General features: G+C 40.4%; 1 protein-coding gene and 1 non-coding gene across 9 annotated transcripts in view; both read left to right on the top strand.

Annotated features, from left to right (window-relative positions):
- Positions 1-17,224, top strand: part of NUP153 (nucleoporin 153) — a 78,295-nt gene that overhangs the window by 36,063 nt on the left and 25,008 nt on the right. For 7 of the 8 annotated variants that reach the window (XM_006165514.3, XM_014582959.2, XM_006165515.3 and 4 more), the window contains 6 exons: positions 5,889-6,005; positions 6,101-6,142; positions 6,243-6,296; positions 8,246-8,392; positions 11,244-11,293; positions 11,545-11,671. In XM_006165514.3, the coding sequence (XP_006165576.1) occupies positions 5,889-6,005; positions 6,101-6,142; positions 6,243-6,296; positions 8,246-8,392; positions 11,244-11,293; positions 11,545-11,671 (537 nt within the window). The remainder of the gene's footprint in view (positions 1-5,888; positions 6,006-6,100; positions 6,143-6,242; positions 6,297-8,245; positions 8,393-11,243; positions 11,294-11,544; positions 11,672-17,224) is intronic. The other variant, XM_014582960.2, reaches the window with a different exon arrangement.
- LOC114005525 (small nucleolar RNA SNORA2/SNORA34 family) lies at positions 8,962-9,097 on the top strand. The gene has a single exon (XR_003547372.1). It is a non-coding gene; the product is annotated as a small nucleolar RNA SNORA2/SNORA34 family (small nucleolar RNA).

A 17,224-nucleotide genomic window follows, 5' to 3' on the forward strand; every position in this document is an offset into this window, starting at 1 on the left:
CATTCTCCTCTCGGGATCTTGGGCACACACGCACACGCGCCCGGCGTGAGTTTTTTAAGCCACCGGGTCCGGGACACGAACCGCGGTCGACTACGTGGGAGTCCAGCGACATAGACATTACGCTAACTGCTGGTTCCCCCCTGGAGTCTTTTAAGTCTAGTTAGCATAGTGCATTTGAGAGGGGCCTGGTTTTGCATGTATCAATGGCTAGTTTGTTTTTGTTGCTGAACATAGTGGTTGTAATACAGTTTGTTTCATTGGCCGGTATGAGGATACTGAGTTGTTCCCAGTTTTCGTTCAGAATAAAGCTGCTATGACCATTGTGTCTGAACATTCATTTTCATCTCTCTTGGGTTATCTTAGGAGTCGAATGGCCAATACTTATGTTAAGTATACAGGGATAAACAAATACACTGCCAAACTGTTTTCCAAAAAAGTGGCTAGTGCCAGTGTGCGTTCTCGCCAGTGCGGAAGGAGAATTGGGGCTCTCCACCCTTTTCGGCACTGGGTGTGGTCATTTTATTGTTTCAGCCAACCTAACAGGCGTGCTGTGGACCCCAGTGACTGGTGATGTGGAGCATCTTTTCATGTGCATATTTGTCATCAGTTTGTCTTTTTTTGATGAAGTGTCTATTCAGGTCTTTTGCCCATTGTAAAATTGGAGTTTCTTAGTAGTGAGTCTTAGGTTCATTTTTCAGGAAACAAGCCCTATATCAGATGTGTGTTTAGCAGATACTTTCTCCTATTCTGTGGCTTTTCGTAAAAGTGGCTTTTGAAGAGCAGAAGTTTATACATTTGGTCACACCTAGAATATCAGGGGTTTTTTTCTCTTTTATGTTAGTATGCTTTTGGTATTATATCTTAGACACCTAAACATCACAGATTTTCTCCTATTTTTTCTAGAAATGTCATGGTTTTAGTTTTTTATGAGTAGTATGAAGTATAGGTTAAAGTTTACTTACATGTGACTAGTTGTTCTACTACCACGTATGTTGAAGAGGTTGTTGTTTGTCCATTAAATTAGCTTTACACCTTTTACACCTTTGTTAAAAACTAGTTGACTATATATATGTCTCTGTTTCTAGATTTTGTATTTTCCATTGATTGTGTGTGTGTTTTTCCTCCATTGTCTACTACATTGTCTTGATTGCTATAATGCAATAGAAGGTCTTAAAATAGGTAATATGAGTCCTTCAACTTATTTTTTTCTCCCAAGCCTGTCTTGGCATTTGTAGGTCCTTGACTTTCTCGTAAAATTTTAGAATTAGCTTATTGGTTTCCACAAAGTCTGCTCGGAGTTTGATTAGGATTACATTGGGTCTAAAGATCAACTTGGGGAAAATGGACATTTTAACAAAATTGAGTCTTCCAATCCCTGAACAGGTATATATATCTACATTTGTTTAGGTGCTTTTGAGATTTTTTAAAATTGGGCCAGCAGGTGGCATGGTGGTTAAGGGTGCTGGACTCCCACATGGGTGATGGCAGTTTGAGTCCCAGACCTGGTGGCTTGCTTTCTCACTTTCCCGTTCTCACTCTCACTCTGTTCCTCTCTGGTCAAATTTAAATAAATAAATAATTCATTTAAAAAAACTTTCTGTAATCAGTGTTTAGTAGTATTCGGCATACAGACCTTGAACTTGTTTGTTAGATTTATACCTAAGTACTCTGTGTTATTTAGTCTTAGTCAAGAATAAATTGCCTGAACAGTCTTACTTATTCAATAAATTGAATTCATAATTAACATTTTCCAGCAAAGAAATTTTCAGGGTCAAATCTTAAGGCTTTCATGGTGAATCCTGTCAGAATTTAAGAAAGAAATAATGCCAGCTGTCCAGAAACTCCTCAATGTGGTAGAAGATGAGGGAAGGCTTCTTGGCATTTTAGGAGGCCAGCATCTTCCTCATACCAAAATGAGGCAGAGACATTATAAGAAACCTGTGGACCAATATTTCCCATGAATTATAGACATAAACCTTCTCATCAAAATAATTGTCAGTGGTTTCCATCATATAAAAGGAAACAATTTCAGGGGCCAGCAGTTGGCGTAATGGCTATGTCGCTGGACTCCATGTAGTTGACTGCGGTTCGCATCCCAGACCCGGTGGCTTAAAACTCAGACCAGGTGCGTGTGTGTGCGTGCATGCCCAAGATCCCGAGAGGAGAATGGAGGAGAAGGATTGTGGTGTGGCCATCGCCCCGGGGGGGGGGGTGATTTCTCGCTTTCTATCTCTCTGTCTCTCTGTCTGGAGAGCGCACACGCCCTATAGCAAAAAACTCTCCACCAAAAAAAAAAGAAAGAAAGAAACAATTTCATAATCATGTGGGGTTTCTTCTGAGAATACCAGGTTGGCTTAACATTTGAAGATTAATGTAATCTGCCATGTAAACCGACTAGAATAAAAATCATGTTAATATCTCCATAGACATATAAAACATTTGGCAAAATCCAGTATTCACTCATGAAATAATTTAACAGCAATCTAAGAATAGATAACCTCTTTGACCTAATCAAGCACATTTATATAAAAATAAAAAATAAAAATCCTCAGCTGGTGTTACAGTTACTGATGAAAGACTGAGCATTGTCCCCCAGAGATCAGGAAGTGAGCAGGGACGTCTGCTGTCCCTGCTCCTGGTCAGCGTTTTGCTGCAGGTCCTCATCAGTGAGTAGGCAGGAGAGAAGTGCAGAGTATAAGGGAAGAGGCGGCCTGTGGTAGACAGCATGCGTATCTTAAAAAGCATCCCGTTAAGGTAAATCAGATTATTCTGTGCCTTTTTTCTCCTATTTTCTTGACTGAAAATTCCATTTTGAATATATAATGCTATGTTCTTTTATTCGACACTGCAGATTTTGACATTTTAAAGATGGGAGAGGATGTACATATAGGCTTTTGGAGAGGGAAATCTTGTTAAGATGACAGTCCATTACAAACATAGGAATGCCTTTGAAATAACTACGTTAGGAGATTTTGTTTTATCTTTAGAGTAGTTAATGCTTTCCTAATGAGAGGATTCTTTGATATATAATTAACCATAATTATGAGGCTTATTTCTGAGTTTGTTTATGAAGGACAATATTGTGTAATAAGAAAAAGAATTAAATGAATGTTGGCATTACACAGGGAGCTTTTTTTCCCCTCCTTTTTAATTTGTTAGATGGCGTGTACACTCACCAGAGCGGGAGAGAGCAAGCCCCCACACGGGGAATATTTATACTGCTGTCGCTTCTCCACTTCTCCCTCCTTTCAGGGACTTTGGGCATGAGTGCACGCGTGCCCAGCATGTTTATCAAGCCACTGCATCTGGTCCTCACACCGTGCAATAGCCATGTGAGCTTCAGCTCCTAACTACCAGGCCACCGGCTGGCCCACATGGGGAGCTTTTTCTAAAGCTTAGGCTGGATTGTATCATTCCTTTTTTTAAAATTATTATTATTTTTTTAAAGAGTTTTTTAAAGAAATATTTGTTAACTTTTATTTATTATTAATATTTTTAAATTTGATTGGAGAGAGACAAAGAGAGTGGAGGAAGTGAAAAAGGAAGTCCCCAGGTCCAGGAATCGAACCGTGGTCAGCCATATGGGAGTTCAGTGCCTCAACCACCATATCACCTGCAGGCCCCTGCATTACTCTTTAAAAGTTTTTTTTATAATTAAAATAGTTCAGTATTTTCGTAGAAGTCTAGCCTGTGATTCATAGACTAGTTTGAGTATGTCCTTACTACTTACCTCTAGTATTGCTAATACTGAATCTTTACTTTGTTATGCTAAGTCTTGGAATCCTCTGCACAGACTTCCAAAATATTTATGATTGTCACTTGGGGAGAAAATCTCTTCCTGTTTTTCCTAGAGTGTTAGAGCTAGGGGACATTAAAGATTCTCTAATTCAGTTCCATTTTATTGATTCGTGAACTGTGGCCCTAAAAAGCTTGTAGATTCCATGATGGAATAGTTTCTGTTTGTTTGTTTTTTGTTGTTTGTTTTTTGAGAGGTTTTTGCTATAGCGTGCATGCTCACCAGAAAGAGACAGAGAGACAGAAAGCAAGAAATCACCCCCTAGGAAGGATGGCCAAGCCGCAATCCCTTCTCCATTCTTCTCTCGGGATCTTAGACTATTGTTTATTTCCTGGAGGAAATTGTACTGTTTCTTCCTGTCTGCCAAAGCCTGTGGCCTGACCAGTAATTGTTAATGGGCACCAGGTGTTACTAGAATGAATATAGATTATTGCAGCTGCTCCAGAAATAGAATGGCTGGCTGTTCGGCATTTGACAGGGAAACATTGTTTTAAGTAGTTATTATGGCTTGATTTTTCTTTTTCCTTTTTTTTTTAAATTTTGCCACAGGGCGCCTGCGCTCACTAGAGTGGGCAGGGGAGGGAAAGTGAGAAATCACCCTCTGTAGGGGATGGCCATGCCATAATCCCTTCTCTTCTCTTCTTCATTCTTCTCCTGGGATTTTAAGCACATGTGCCTGGCATGATTTTCAAGCTCTGGATCTTGGACTCAGACCACAGTTAGTCATGTGGAAATGCAGTGCCTTAATTACTATACCAGCTGCTGGCCCCTACGATTCAATTTTTCATATATTATAAGCTGTTCATAAAAACTGGGTTATATTTTTGTTGTGTGTTTTTTTTTTAATATTGCCTACTTAGTTTTGTGGTAGCCACTTGGTTATTAAATTGGTGTAATTCATTCTTGATAAAGAGAACTGATTTTTACTGGTATTTTTCTCTCTAGGCTTGAATAGAGAGTGAGTGAAACAGAAAACATGCCTCCTTGACAGGTCTTGCCATGCTGAAACCCTCCCGACCCTGTCACCTAATTAGCACCACATGTGTGCACCACTGTGCCTCAGCCACTGCTGAGTGGCGCCCTCCTATTGTGCCAAAACCTTCCACCCCAGTTTTTTAAAAAATAATTATTTTTAAAATTTTATTTATTCATTCATTTATTTTAATTTGACCAGAGAGAGACCAAGAGAGGGGGGAGTAAGAAAACTAGCCACCAGGTTCAGGACTCAAACTGTGGTTGGCCATGTGGGAGTGTCCAGTGCATTAACCACCATGTCCCCTGCTGGCCCCTCAACCTCATTTTTTAAAGTTAAAAGTCATTTACTAAGAAACAGCTTGGAGGGCAAGCAGGTGGCATGGTGTTTAGAACATTGGGCTCCCACGTAGCCAACCACAGTTCAAGTCCTAGACCCAGTAGCTTGCTTTCTCATCCCTTTTCTCTCCATGTCTCTGTCTCTCTCTAGTGATACCATGTGCCCTATAACAATAATAATAATAGAAAATTGAGAATAACAACAACGATAATAATAATTCTTTTTAAAAAAACCAAGAAACAGCTCGAGTATATAAAAATGTTCTTTTGTTATGTCAGCTTCTGAATAACATCTCATTAGAATTCAAATTTTGAATTTGGACCGCTGTAGAATCTGCCATGTCTTCATTTAACTGTCTTAGAATTCCCTGTAATTAAATGTTATTTAATACTCAGGATAACTGATAGCTTAATTCAGTTTTCACTAATTTAATGTTCCTTAAACATCAAGGGGAAGTGGACCCAGATAATCTTAGAATTGTTTTCACCAGTCATCCCATGCAACATAACTGGCAGATCTTTAGAGTGCTGCATGTTATCTTATCACTCTTTTATTTGTTATTATTATAAGAATAATCTGAGTCAGAGAGTAAGATTTTCAGTAAAGGCAGAAAGAAAAAAATACTAACCTAGCTGTTGGTGATACCACCCAAGGTAAGTTGCTGTTAACTCATTAGTCTTGTGTCACTTCGGACATCCATTTTTATTTTGTAAATATTTTCATGTGTGAAATTTGTGCCTCTGATTTTGCTCTGTTATAATAGAGGGTTTCACTTTACAGGCCCCAGTCAGAAGACAGATGAAAGCGAAGCAGCTCAATGCCCAGTCTTATGGTGTGACCAGTTCAACAGCTCGGCGGATATTGCAGTCTTTAGAGAAAATGTCAAGCCCTCTAGCGGTAAGTTTTTAAAATCATAATTAAATACAGAAGATTATAAAATTTGAGTTTGATGGGGAAAAACCTTAATTTTATTATTATTTCAACATTAACAGGATGCTAAAAGAATTCCATCTGTTTCCTCCCCTCTGAATTCTGTAAGTTGACTCTTAAATATTTTTTTAAATGATGTGCATATATACGAGTCATCATTTTCAGAGTTTTCCATCTCTTCTAACAAAATTTCATTTTTTTCAGCCTCTTGATAGGAGTGGGATAGATCTGTCAGATTTCCACACGAAAAGAGAAAAGGTAAGACTCTTCAGCATTTAGTTGTTTAAAGTGTTTGCAATTCTGTTTCATACAGTTAGCAGGTATACAAATCAGACTTGGCTGTTTGTCATTAAGGACCATGTTTGAAAAATGAGATTTTCTCTTCTTTTTTTTTGAGAGATAGATTTTTGTAATATGGCGTGTGCGCATGCCAGTGAGACACAAACAGAAAGTGCTAAATCATTGATTCCCCAGGGAGGCTGGCCACACCGTAATCCCTTCTCCATTCTCCTTTCAGGATTTCAGACCCACACACACACACACACACACACACACACAGGCCTGGTGTGAGTTTTAAGTCGCCAGGTCTAGGACTGGAACTGTGGTCAACTACACAGGAGTCCAGTAACCACTTTGCCACCTGCTGGTCCTGAGAAATGAGATTGTCTTACTCGGACATTGTAGCCTCTCGGAGGGCCTCAGGACTGTGCTGCTCGGCATTTCCACCTTTGGATTTGATAGTCTATGGCTTATTCTTACCTTTCAGTAAATAAAGAACGAACAAAGGTTGAAAAGTATTTTAGTAATTAGAAGTTTGGTGAGCTAAAGCCCTCATTAACATAACTTTGTAAACTTGTAAACTTCCTCATTAACATATCAGATCTATTGTAGGATTTCAGTTTGGCACACTTTTCAGCCAGCAAAATACTTTTCCAGGATATTGGAGCTAATGACATGATGATTTAAAGTATATCTTGCTACCCTTTTAGCTTTGAGGATTACCATGGAAAAAATAAAATGGTTGCTATTTCAGGTTAAAGAAGGCATCTCTTGTTAGTTATATTTGTGAGTGGTAAAGTATCCTTCAGAGAATGTAGATTCCTGGTTCCTGCTTCCCAGAGCATTCATTTTGGCCCCAAGTTTTCCAAAAGTAATTGTTAAAATGATCACAGTTTGGGGCCAGCAGATGTTGTGGTGGTTATGTCTCTGGAAGAAATAGTGCCATAATATTATTGTTATCAATAAAAATGTAATTAATGGTGTAGTGTAGTATCAGGACAAGTTTGTCAGTGGGTGCTGGGAAATAAAGGCTGGAGAACTGTTTCCTTCCTGTCTCACAGAGGTCATCACTAGGTCTGCAGAACTGACTGCCCTACTGCGTTGTAGGCGCACACTTGTGATGAGGATTTGGGGAAGAGCTAGCAGCTATCCAGAGGCTTTGCCCTGGAAACCAGCGCTGTTCACAGCTGCTGCGGAGGGACAGGCCTCAATTCATAGCACTAAAATATTTGGACAGAATAGAAGCTCCCGGCTTTGCGTCCGTCTTATACCAACAGGGTTTCTACTATGTTTCAGTATACCAAAATACTTTCATAAAACACCACGTACTTGGAAAATCACATCAGTTCATTTGAGAATCTGGAATTACTGAACAGTGTTTTACCAGTTAGGCTTATGCTGTGAAGTGCTTGGCTTGTTTTTTAAATAATACAGAGGAAAAGCAACTGAGAGAAGGATTTGATCACGCATTTTTAGGAATTAAAATATTTTTATAGCTAATTAAAAAACTTCTTGTTTGTAGCTGAAGGGACTATAGTAGTCTGGAGAAAATGTGGCAGATCAATCTGACTTCAGATATTTAAAATTCACCATGTACAAGTTTGAATCTATAGAGCTGCTTTGAATGTAGTTCCATTTTTTTGTGTGTGCATGTGTGTGAATAGTCATTAAATAAAGAATGAAATAGAGTGTATTTATGAAACCATTTGAAATTTGTGTGTGTGTATGTAAATACACAGATACACACTCTTGATTTTGTTACTGTCAGAATTCTTTCCTAGTATTTATTTGTATCCACTGGGTATTTCTCTAGAATATTCTCCTGGGTCTTTAGGTCACATTAGCAATTTTCAGGTAATTTTTAGGTTATGAATCATTGATATATATGAAAATAAATATTTGTCTTTTACTTCTATTTTGCCTGTAAGGTGGACTCTCGGTATCCCCCTGTTCAAACACTCATGACCCCAAAGCCAATTTCTATAGCAGCCAGTCGAACTGTTTATTTCAAACCATCTCTGACCCCATCTGGTGAAGTAAGGAGGACTAATCAAAGAATTGATAAAAAGCACAGTGTGAGTATGTGTTTATTTTCACCAATATTTGAATATTGGTTATAATGAATAAAACAAATAATGTAAAATACAAGGACTTTGCTGTTGTAATCTAGCAACTATTATCTAAGGCATCAAATTTATGAATTAGTGATGGATTTGAATTGGTATGCCTTTTAAATAGCGGTTGCCTTAATCAGACTCTTAGTGTTTACTAATAAACCTAGTCCACTCTCACTTTCTAGAGTTAGTAATTTGGCCAGATTTGCCTTAACTGTGTCTTGAGTATGTTGTTACTGAACTTCCATCTGAACTTAAATTTTACATGTCGCATTTTTTGATCCCTAAGTTACTCCTTTATTGTCTTATGTAAGAAGACTTTCATTCGCTAATATTATCTAATATCTAGCCCATATTGAGGCATTTTAAAGTAGCTTTTTTTTTTTTTTTTTAAACCAGGATCCAAGGAAAATTCACACATGGCCTTGATTTTATTTTCTGTAGGCCATGCCAAACCCTTACTCTGGCCACATTATTATTTTCTGGGATAATTTTCATACCTCAATTCATCTATTTCAAGTTCACTTGCATTGGCCCTGAATCAAGGCCAGCAGTTTGTTGAAGCTGTTGGTTTCAAGCAGGAGCCTAAAGAAATGTCTTTCATGGTCTGTTGGTCATTCCAGAACTTTGGAAATGTAATGGCCAGTTCATTGGAAAGAAACATCTAAAAAAATTAAAGCCTTAGTTCAGTGGTTTTAGTATATTCACACAATTTCAGAACATTTCTGTCACCATCTCCCACAGCCCCTGAAAATTCTGTGCTCACCAGTAGTCATTTAGCATGCCTTAAAGGTTCATCCAGGTTTTCGTTTCTCTTAGGTCTATACCTAGGAGGGGAATGGCTGGGCATGTTTGCTCTTAAAGAGACCAGGCCAGTTTTATGAAATCCCCTGCATTCGGGTTTGTCTTTTTTGTTTGTTTGTTTGAATGTTGTTGTTTAGATTTTTGCCATGGGGCACATGTGCTCTCTGGAGAGAGACATTGAGGGAAAGTGATAAATAACTCCCCAGGGGAGATGACTATGCCACAGTCCCTTCTCCTCCATTCTCGGGATTTTGGGCACACACATATATGCACCCAGAATGATTTTCAAGCCACCAGGTACAAGATTCAAACTGTCGTCAGCCTTGTGGGAGTTCAGCGCCTTAACGTGCCACCTGGTGGTCCCTCTTGTGTTGTTTTAAGGATAATGCTCATTGTATTTAAATAGCAACTTACTTTTTGTTCCTTTATTTATTTAATCTTGATCAACATAATTTCTGAAAAACTGAAAATTGAAAAAATTGCTTACCTATGTACTCCTTTATCTTCATTCATAGCATCTTGTCGTATTTGCTTTTTAATGAACTTTTTAATGTTAATGTCTTTAATTAACATTTAAGACATTTAAAAATGTTTTTGGACTTAACAGCCACACAAGGGAAATTTCTAGTATCTAGATATTTGTTTATCTTTGTATTCCTACAAACAAGGAATTCCATACATGATGCTATATAGTAATGACTAAAACCAAAAACAGCATTAGTGCAAAGCTGTTAGCTCGCCTATAGATTTCATTTATATGTTGCCAGTTCCAAAAGAAAAACATTCCAGGATTATGTCTTGTAATCAGTTGTTATGCCTCTTCATGAACTTTAACCTGGGACATTTTCTGGTGGTTTTATCTTGTTTTTGTATTTTACAACACTGATGTTTTGAAGAGCACAACAATGCCCTGTGTACTTATAGGGTGTCCTGCAGTTTGGGGCTGTCTGACATTTCCTTGTGCTTAGAGATCGGTTATGAACTTGAGCAGTGACACTTGAAGATGGGATGCTGCACTCTTCCCAGTGTTCCGAAGGCACATGCTGTCAGTCTGTTCCATGACTGGCATGGCCGTCATTAGGTCACATGGTCCCTATGGGGGAGTCTCCACTATAAAGTTAACATTTTACTTTTTCTAGTTAGTAAGTATCCTGTGGGGAGGTAGCTTTGAAATTTTAACTGCCCTAGTCCTAACATCCACTGGCGTTAGCATTCTTGCTGAGTCTTGCCTGGAAAATGTTAGTAAATATTGCCACTTTTTTTTTTTTTTCCTTAAGTTTTTGCTATTGGACGCATGTGTTCACCAGCGAGAAAACATGAGAAATCTACCCTCGTGGGGGGGTGGCCACATCAGTCTGTTCTCTTGGGTTTTTGGGGTGCACGCATGCACACACATACACACACACACATGTGTGTGTGCCCTGCTTGTTTTTCAAGCTGCTGGATCTGGGGCTCCCATTCACATGGTCAGCCTGTGGGATCCAATTGCCTTACCCCCACACAACCCACAGGCCCCCCACAGGGTGGTTTTCTAATTCCATGGGTTCTTCTGCATCTGTTAGTTGGCTTTCTACTCTGAAGGAAGAGTTTTCCTATTATTTTAACTTGTATTTGTACATTCAATAGATTACGATACTTTATTAGCATTTTTAAGTTGGAGAAAATGATGTTGAAAGGAATATTCTTTTAAGTGGATTTAGACCTTTAATTTAACAAAAAGAAAGACAAGCGAAAGTACTTTTGTGACAGATAAGTGTATTCCCTTTGTCCATATGTTACCATTTCATCGAAAGGACAGTTGTGCTCAGCGACATGTTTAATCCCAGTGTAACTTTGTGTTGCCATTCAGAAGGGAGGACGTAAGTTGCAAATATCGGGATTCATTGTCTAAAAATCCATCAATTCCTAATTCTAAATAGTAACATTTGTAGAAAAAAAAGTAATAGAAAATTAAAACAAATTAACAGCATGTGAACGTGTGGTTTGTTGGTTTTTTTTGTCTTTATAGACTGGCTATGAAAAAACCATGGCTCCAGGACAAAGTAGAGAACGAGAAAGGTAATGTCACTTCACACGTGGCTAAACCTGTATTGCACATAGTAATTTCTAAGGTCCATGTTTGACATACATAAACCTTTTCTGAAGATAAGATGATAAAAATAGGCACGACCAAAGCTGTCAGGTTTTGAAATCCCATTTAGCTGTACATTTATTTCCTTACTTGTTAGTAGTTCCAGTTTTAAGATACTTAGTTAGGTTTTGGACCAGAATAATACGTCACTTGTTTTAATTTTCTTTTCCTTTGCTAGTGGTTTTTCATACCCAAATTTCAGTATGCCCGCAGCCAATGGTTTACCTTCCGGAGCCGGTGGTGGAGGTGGCAAGATGAGACGGGAGCGAGCACACGTCGTCGCTTCTAAACCTCTGGAGGAGGAGGTGGGCTTGTATACCGATTCCTCGGAAGCTTAGCAAGGCTTTTACGTGGTGGTTGGGATATATAGGAGGGACTGGGGAAACGCAGAGCAAAAATGATCTGCCTCTGCAACGGTCCCACCAGAATGGTGCCAGAAGTCCAAACTAGTACCTTCAATTTCATGAGTGTTCTTAAAAATAAACAAACAAACAAATTTGAACCAGCAGGTGGCGTGGTGGCTAAGGCACTGGACTCTTCATTCTCTAACTGCTTTGTGTGGGACACAGGCCTCAGCAGTCTTTCTATATCTGCGTTTCAGCCCAGGTGTATCATTTAACATTTGGTACAGAATGTCTTGTTTCTAATTAAAAGTTCACTTATGACTTTGTTACTGACTTATGCATATTCTTGGTATCTATTTTTTAGGGTTTTTTAATTTTACTTTTCAGCTATAGGGCATGTGCACTCACTGGAGATGAAGAGAGGGATGATAGAAGCCAGAAAGCTCTCCCTAGAGGAGATTGCCTCATTGCAAACTCTTTTCTGAGGATTTTGGACACGTGCTAGGTGCATTTTTCAAGCTACCGGGTCTGGGACTCAAACCCCAGTCAGTCATGTGGGACCCAGCCACCTTAACCATCATGCCACCTGGCCGGCCATCTTTTTAGACTATTAAACACAAGTCTCGTATGTTCACTTGGAAATCATGTTTTGATTGAAGTTGGGTGTCTTAGTGTTAGTTTTTTTCATGTCTATTGGTGTGTTTGCTTTGTGTCCTATTTTGAGTGAGAGGCCTTTTTCACTTACGTGGTTTTTTTTTTTTTTTTAAAGATTGTTTTTATAGAATTCGTAAGAGCGAGCACATATGCACTCTTGATAGAAAAGGAGGCAGGGGGGAGAGAGGATTAGCCTTACCGGAGCATTCCCCAGTATTTGGGGTGTGCACACACCTGGCATGTTCCAGGTCGACTGGGATCTGAAGTGGTCAGCCATGCGGCTTCCGGCACTGCAGCTTAGTGTGTTACACCGGTGCTGCCCCAGCTGGACCTTGCTCTTCTTTTCTCAGTTGGCGGACCTGCTGTTTTGCCTCTGGCCCACTGGAATCATGGCGCCATTAGCAGTCTGGACGTCTTGCCATATTCTGCCTGTCTTCCTTCGTATTGTACTAGGCCCTTGGCTCACTTACCAGCCTGCAGGCTCCGTCTTTCCCCTAGGTTCCACTCGTAGTTCTGCCAGGGTGCTGTGAATAGAGGGGAGTGTTAGCACATTCTGCCACTGTAAGTGAGAGCGTCGGGCCCGAGTGCCATTGGTCATACAGTGCATGAAATTCTCAAGTTTTCATAGCAAACCTATTGTCTCTTCTCATTAAAGTTCTTTGTGTACTTTACTGATTACATTTACTAACCGGCTAGTCTCACACTAATATAAAGAAGGAGTTCAGCATCTCACTCACATGGCGTGTGCTTATTTTTCAGACAAGATTATGTATTTCTCAGTAGAATTAGTGACCTTTCCTTTCCTAAAGTATATCCATATTTGAGAGAGAAACGTTAGCTTTGTTTGGTTTTTGCTAGGTCCCAGTGTAGATTTTTCTAATTTCTCACCAGTTTTCAGTCTTTAAAAATAAATTCCTATGCTGCTAAGCTGAAGCTAATGCCGATGTCTGTATCTTAATTTTGGCTATCTTGTAGATTGCTTAGTGTGACTTGCATATTCAAACAGTATTTTGGTTTTATTGTAATTTGTTTTGTATTTGTTGCTGTTGTTTTTGTTTTTAGGTTTTTGCCATAGGGCACAGTGTGCTCACCAGAGACAGACAGAGGAAAGGTGAGAAATCACCCTTCAGGTGGGATGGCCACGCCACAATGCCTTCTCTTCCATTTTCCTCCTGGGATTTCGGGCGGGCACATGCATGTGCCCAGCATGATTTTCAAACTGCCGGATCTGTGGCTCAAACTGTAGTCAGCTGTGTGGGAGTCCAGTTCCTTAACCACTGCACGGCCCTGCTGTCCCTATAATTTGATTTTGATGACTCACTTTGCTTTCATCATCTGGTACACTATGAGGAGTTCTGTGAAGAACTCTCCCCCCACTGGCCCTCATTATCACTTCCCCTCTCCATTCTGACCCACTGCTGACTTCACACCCACCGTGCCCAGACCCTCCCACCCCAGCTGTGTTCCGCACTGGAATTAGGGCCTGCACTCTCCCCGGCAGCGTGATGATGGGATGGCTGCCTGAATTTCCTGCCCACTGTGTTGACCAAGATAGAGGAGGTGTGGGCACGGGTGGACTTACCTGAGTACAGTGCTGCTTCTCTGTTTGAGAGGCCGAGTATGTTCAGACCACAGGCTCTCTCTTGGTTTAGTCATACTTAGTGGGAATTTTTGGTAAAAGATCAAAGATTCATTTTTGTGAGTATTTTAATGGGCCTTCAAGAAAGATCAAATGGCAGTAACTTATTTTTAATGGAAAGTAAACAGATTATACTAATTTTGTGTACACTTGCTACTTAGCCGGAGTTGGTATAATTTTATCAATACTTGAGGCAGCGTGCAGAGAGAGAGGAAGTACCCCTACTGGGACCTGGTCATGCTGCAGTCCTTTTTCTTTCCTTTTCATTTCTCCATCCAGTCACACTTTGGGCATGCACATACCTATACCCTCTGTGTTTTTCAAGCTACTAGGGCTGGGGTTTAAAGCACAGCTGGTCTTGTGGGGTCTGCTCCCTGACACTGCTTACCTGGTGCATGGTAGGGCTGGCCCTGGCCCTAGTGTTCTTGGATTGACCAAACATTCAGGTGTCTAGTACTTCCTATTTAAAATGACCATTTTGCAATAGAGGGAGTGAGAGTGTGTTTCACCTTCCTTCCTGTCTTTGATTCCAAGATGTGTAGTGACTGGTCAGTAAATTTATTAGCCTTTTGCCTGCACTGTGATACCAATCTGTGTGTGTGTGTGTTTTCAAAGAGGTTTTTACCTTAAGGCACACATGCTTGCTGGAAAGAGAGAGAGAGAGAGAGAGAAGCAGTGAGAGGGAAAGTGCGAAATTACCCCCCAGGGGAGATGGCCCTGCTGCAATCCTTTCTCCATCCTCCTCTTGGAATCTTGGGCATGCACACAGTCAGGTCTGGTGTGAGTTTTAAGCTGCCGGGTCTGGAACTCAGCTGTGATCAACTAAATGGATGTCCAGTGATGTAACCACTGCACCCTCTGCTGGTCCCCTGTGTTTTTATAATAATTAAAGACCTCACTTAGAATAGGTAAGCAATATATATAGGACTGAATTTGGAGAGATTTAATTTCTTACTATTATCATGTATAATCTTGCTCCATACTAGTTGAGTGACCTTGGTCAAATTAACCTCTTGTTACCTTCTCAGTTTTCTTAAAAGAAAAGTGAGAATAAGAATAAATGTATAAAGATTGTCTGGGGCCAGCCTTGTAGCCTAGCGGTGAAGGGAAGCCAGATCTTATGGCTGTCTACAGTTCAAGTCCTGGCCCTGGCAGTTTGAAAACATGCTGGGCACACGTGTGTGAATGTCTAAAATCCTAATAGGGATGGAGAAAAGGGAGAGAAGGGATTGTATGGTGACCATACTTGCTATCTGTCTCCTCTCCTGACTCCTCTGGCAAGTGAATGAACCTTCTGACAATTAAAAAAAAAATTAGGAAAAAAGACTGTCGGGTGTCTTCCATTTGGTAACTATGTATATAGGTAACTATATATACATAGATATATAGGCCGTGTATCTCCTTGTCTCCTCCCTTCTTTCACCTGCAGCAGTACGTACACCTGCCTCGTGTGGGTGACTCATGTACAGTTGTTACAGAAGCGTATAGTAGTGGTCGAGTATGTGGTGACTGGTTTGTTCAGTCTCATGGAGTCTGCAAGCATCCAGGTAGCAGAATTTTTGGCCTTCTCCCACACATTAGTGGAACCCACTTAGGATCTATTAAGTCAAAATTCAGGGGGAATAGGAATCAAATTATAGAACTACTCAAAACTATAAAGAGCCAGAGTAGCCAACTACATGGCTTTCCGATTGGTAGAGATAGAGGGTTAGGTGGTTGATGTTTTCAGGGCTCTCTAAAGGCAAGAAAATAGGCAGGAAGTGGGAGTGGGAAGAAGCTTCCCTACATAGCAGCCAGATAGACCTTCTGCTTGCTACCCACTCCCCATCGGTTATGGTGAGTTTCAAGCATGAAGTGTTGAAAGATTGTACAATGCATGTATATGTGTAGCACTCAGTTCTCAGTTTGTTATACAAATATTTGCTTACAGATAAATACCCACCTATCTTTTCTGAGGGTGCATTTCAGAGTAAGTGGGAGATGTCAGGACACTTTACCCTCGAATATGTGAGCATGCATAGCACAAGCTAGAATATATTCTTCACGCTTTCTGAAATCTGCGCTCCCATTTGGTATCATTCCGTACAGCCTAAAGAACTGGCAGAGCTGGTTTTCTGGTAACAGGTTCTAAGTTTCATTTTGTCTGAGAATCTCTGTATTTTGCCTTTCACTTTTGGATCATTTATTGAGGTGTGATTTATATGCCTCAGACTGCATCCATTTGAATTGTTCAGATTGTTTCAGCTGGCATTGAACTTACCTGAACTCAAACTCCTCTGAGGAGGCAGTGGTGCCTGTCTCTCCCCTGCGTAGTGTACAGGGCTCCGTGGGTTTGGCAGTTTCCGTGCACTTAGGCATTCCCCTTCTGTGGCTCTTTATTCCTACATCTTCCCTCCTTTTCTACTGCTGTAGTCGCCTAGACGGTCCTCTCATTCCTCAGTCTGTATACTCGCCCTTTTCTGGTTAGGGTTTCTCTGTCTGGTGGCACGAGCTCAGGAAGCTTACACAGTGCACCTTCTTCCAGGTGTCCCCCCACCCAGGTCTTGCCGCTGTTCGTTGCTGCAAAGTGTTTTCAGATCGTTGTTTGTACTTTTTCTCCAGTTTCTAATCATCGGGGCACTGGTCAGATACAAGCGACTTCACCATTAGCATACGTAGAACTCATTTTAATTGCTCTTACTCTGGGTCTTGGAGACTTGGGTCAGTCTTGGTTCTGTTGGGTTGTGATCAAATGCTTACTTTACATGCCAAGACTGTATATTTCATGACTCCTGTCAATACCACAACTCTGATATAGAGAGAAGAGTTTTCTTTTCCTCATTTTTACCAATTAGGAAACTGGCGCTCAGGGTAGTTAGGTTCTCAGAGTCACGAGGCTGGTTGGTGGCACAGATGGGGGTTCAAGTTTTTTTGTTGTTGTTTCAAGAGCTCACATTGCCATCATGGTATGGTACTACCTTTCTGTTCTTCTTTAAAATATCTTTTTATTTATTTATTTTTTAATTTTACCAGATATGGGGGGAGGGAGATGTGTGGAAGGGAAACCACCAGGTCTGAGACTTGAACTGTGGTTGGCCATGTGGGAGTCCAGTCCTCTAACCTAACCACCACACCACCTACTGGACCCCCTTCTTCCTATTCTAAATGTCCCTATACCATTAATGTTTTCCCCTGAAAATAAACAGAGATAAAAGGATGGCATGGCAGATGAAACGTAGCAT

The sequence above is a fragment of the Tupaia chinensis genome, unplaced genomic scaffold (assembly GCF_000334495.1).
Source record: "Tupaia chinensis unplaced genomic scaffold, TupChi_1.0 Scaffold143936_1, whole genome shotgun sequence".
Classification (NCBI taxonomy): Eukaryota; Metazoa; Chordata; class Mammalia; order Scandentia; family Tupaiidae; genus Tupaia; species Tupaia belangeri.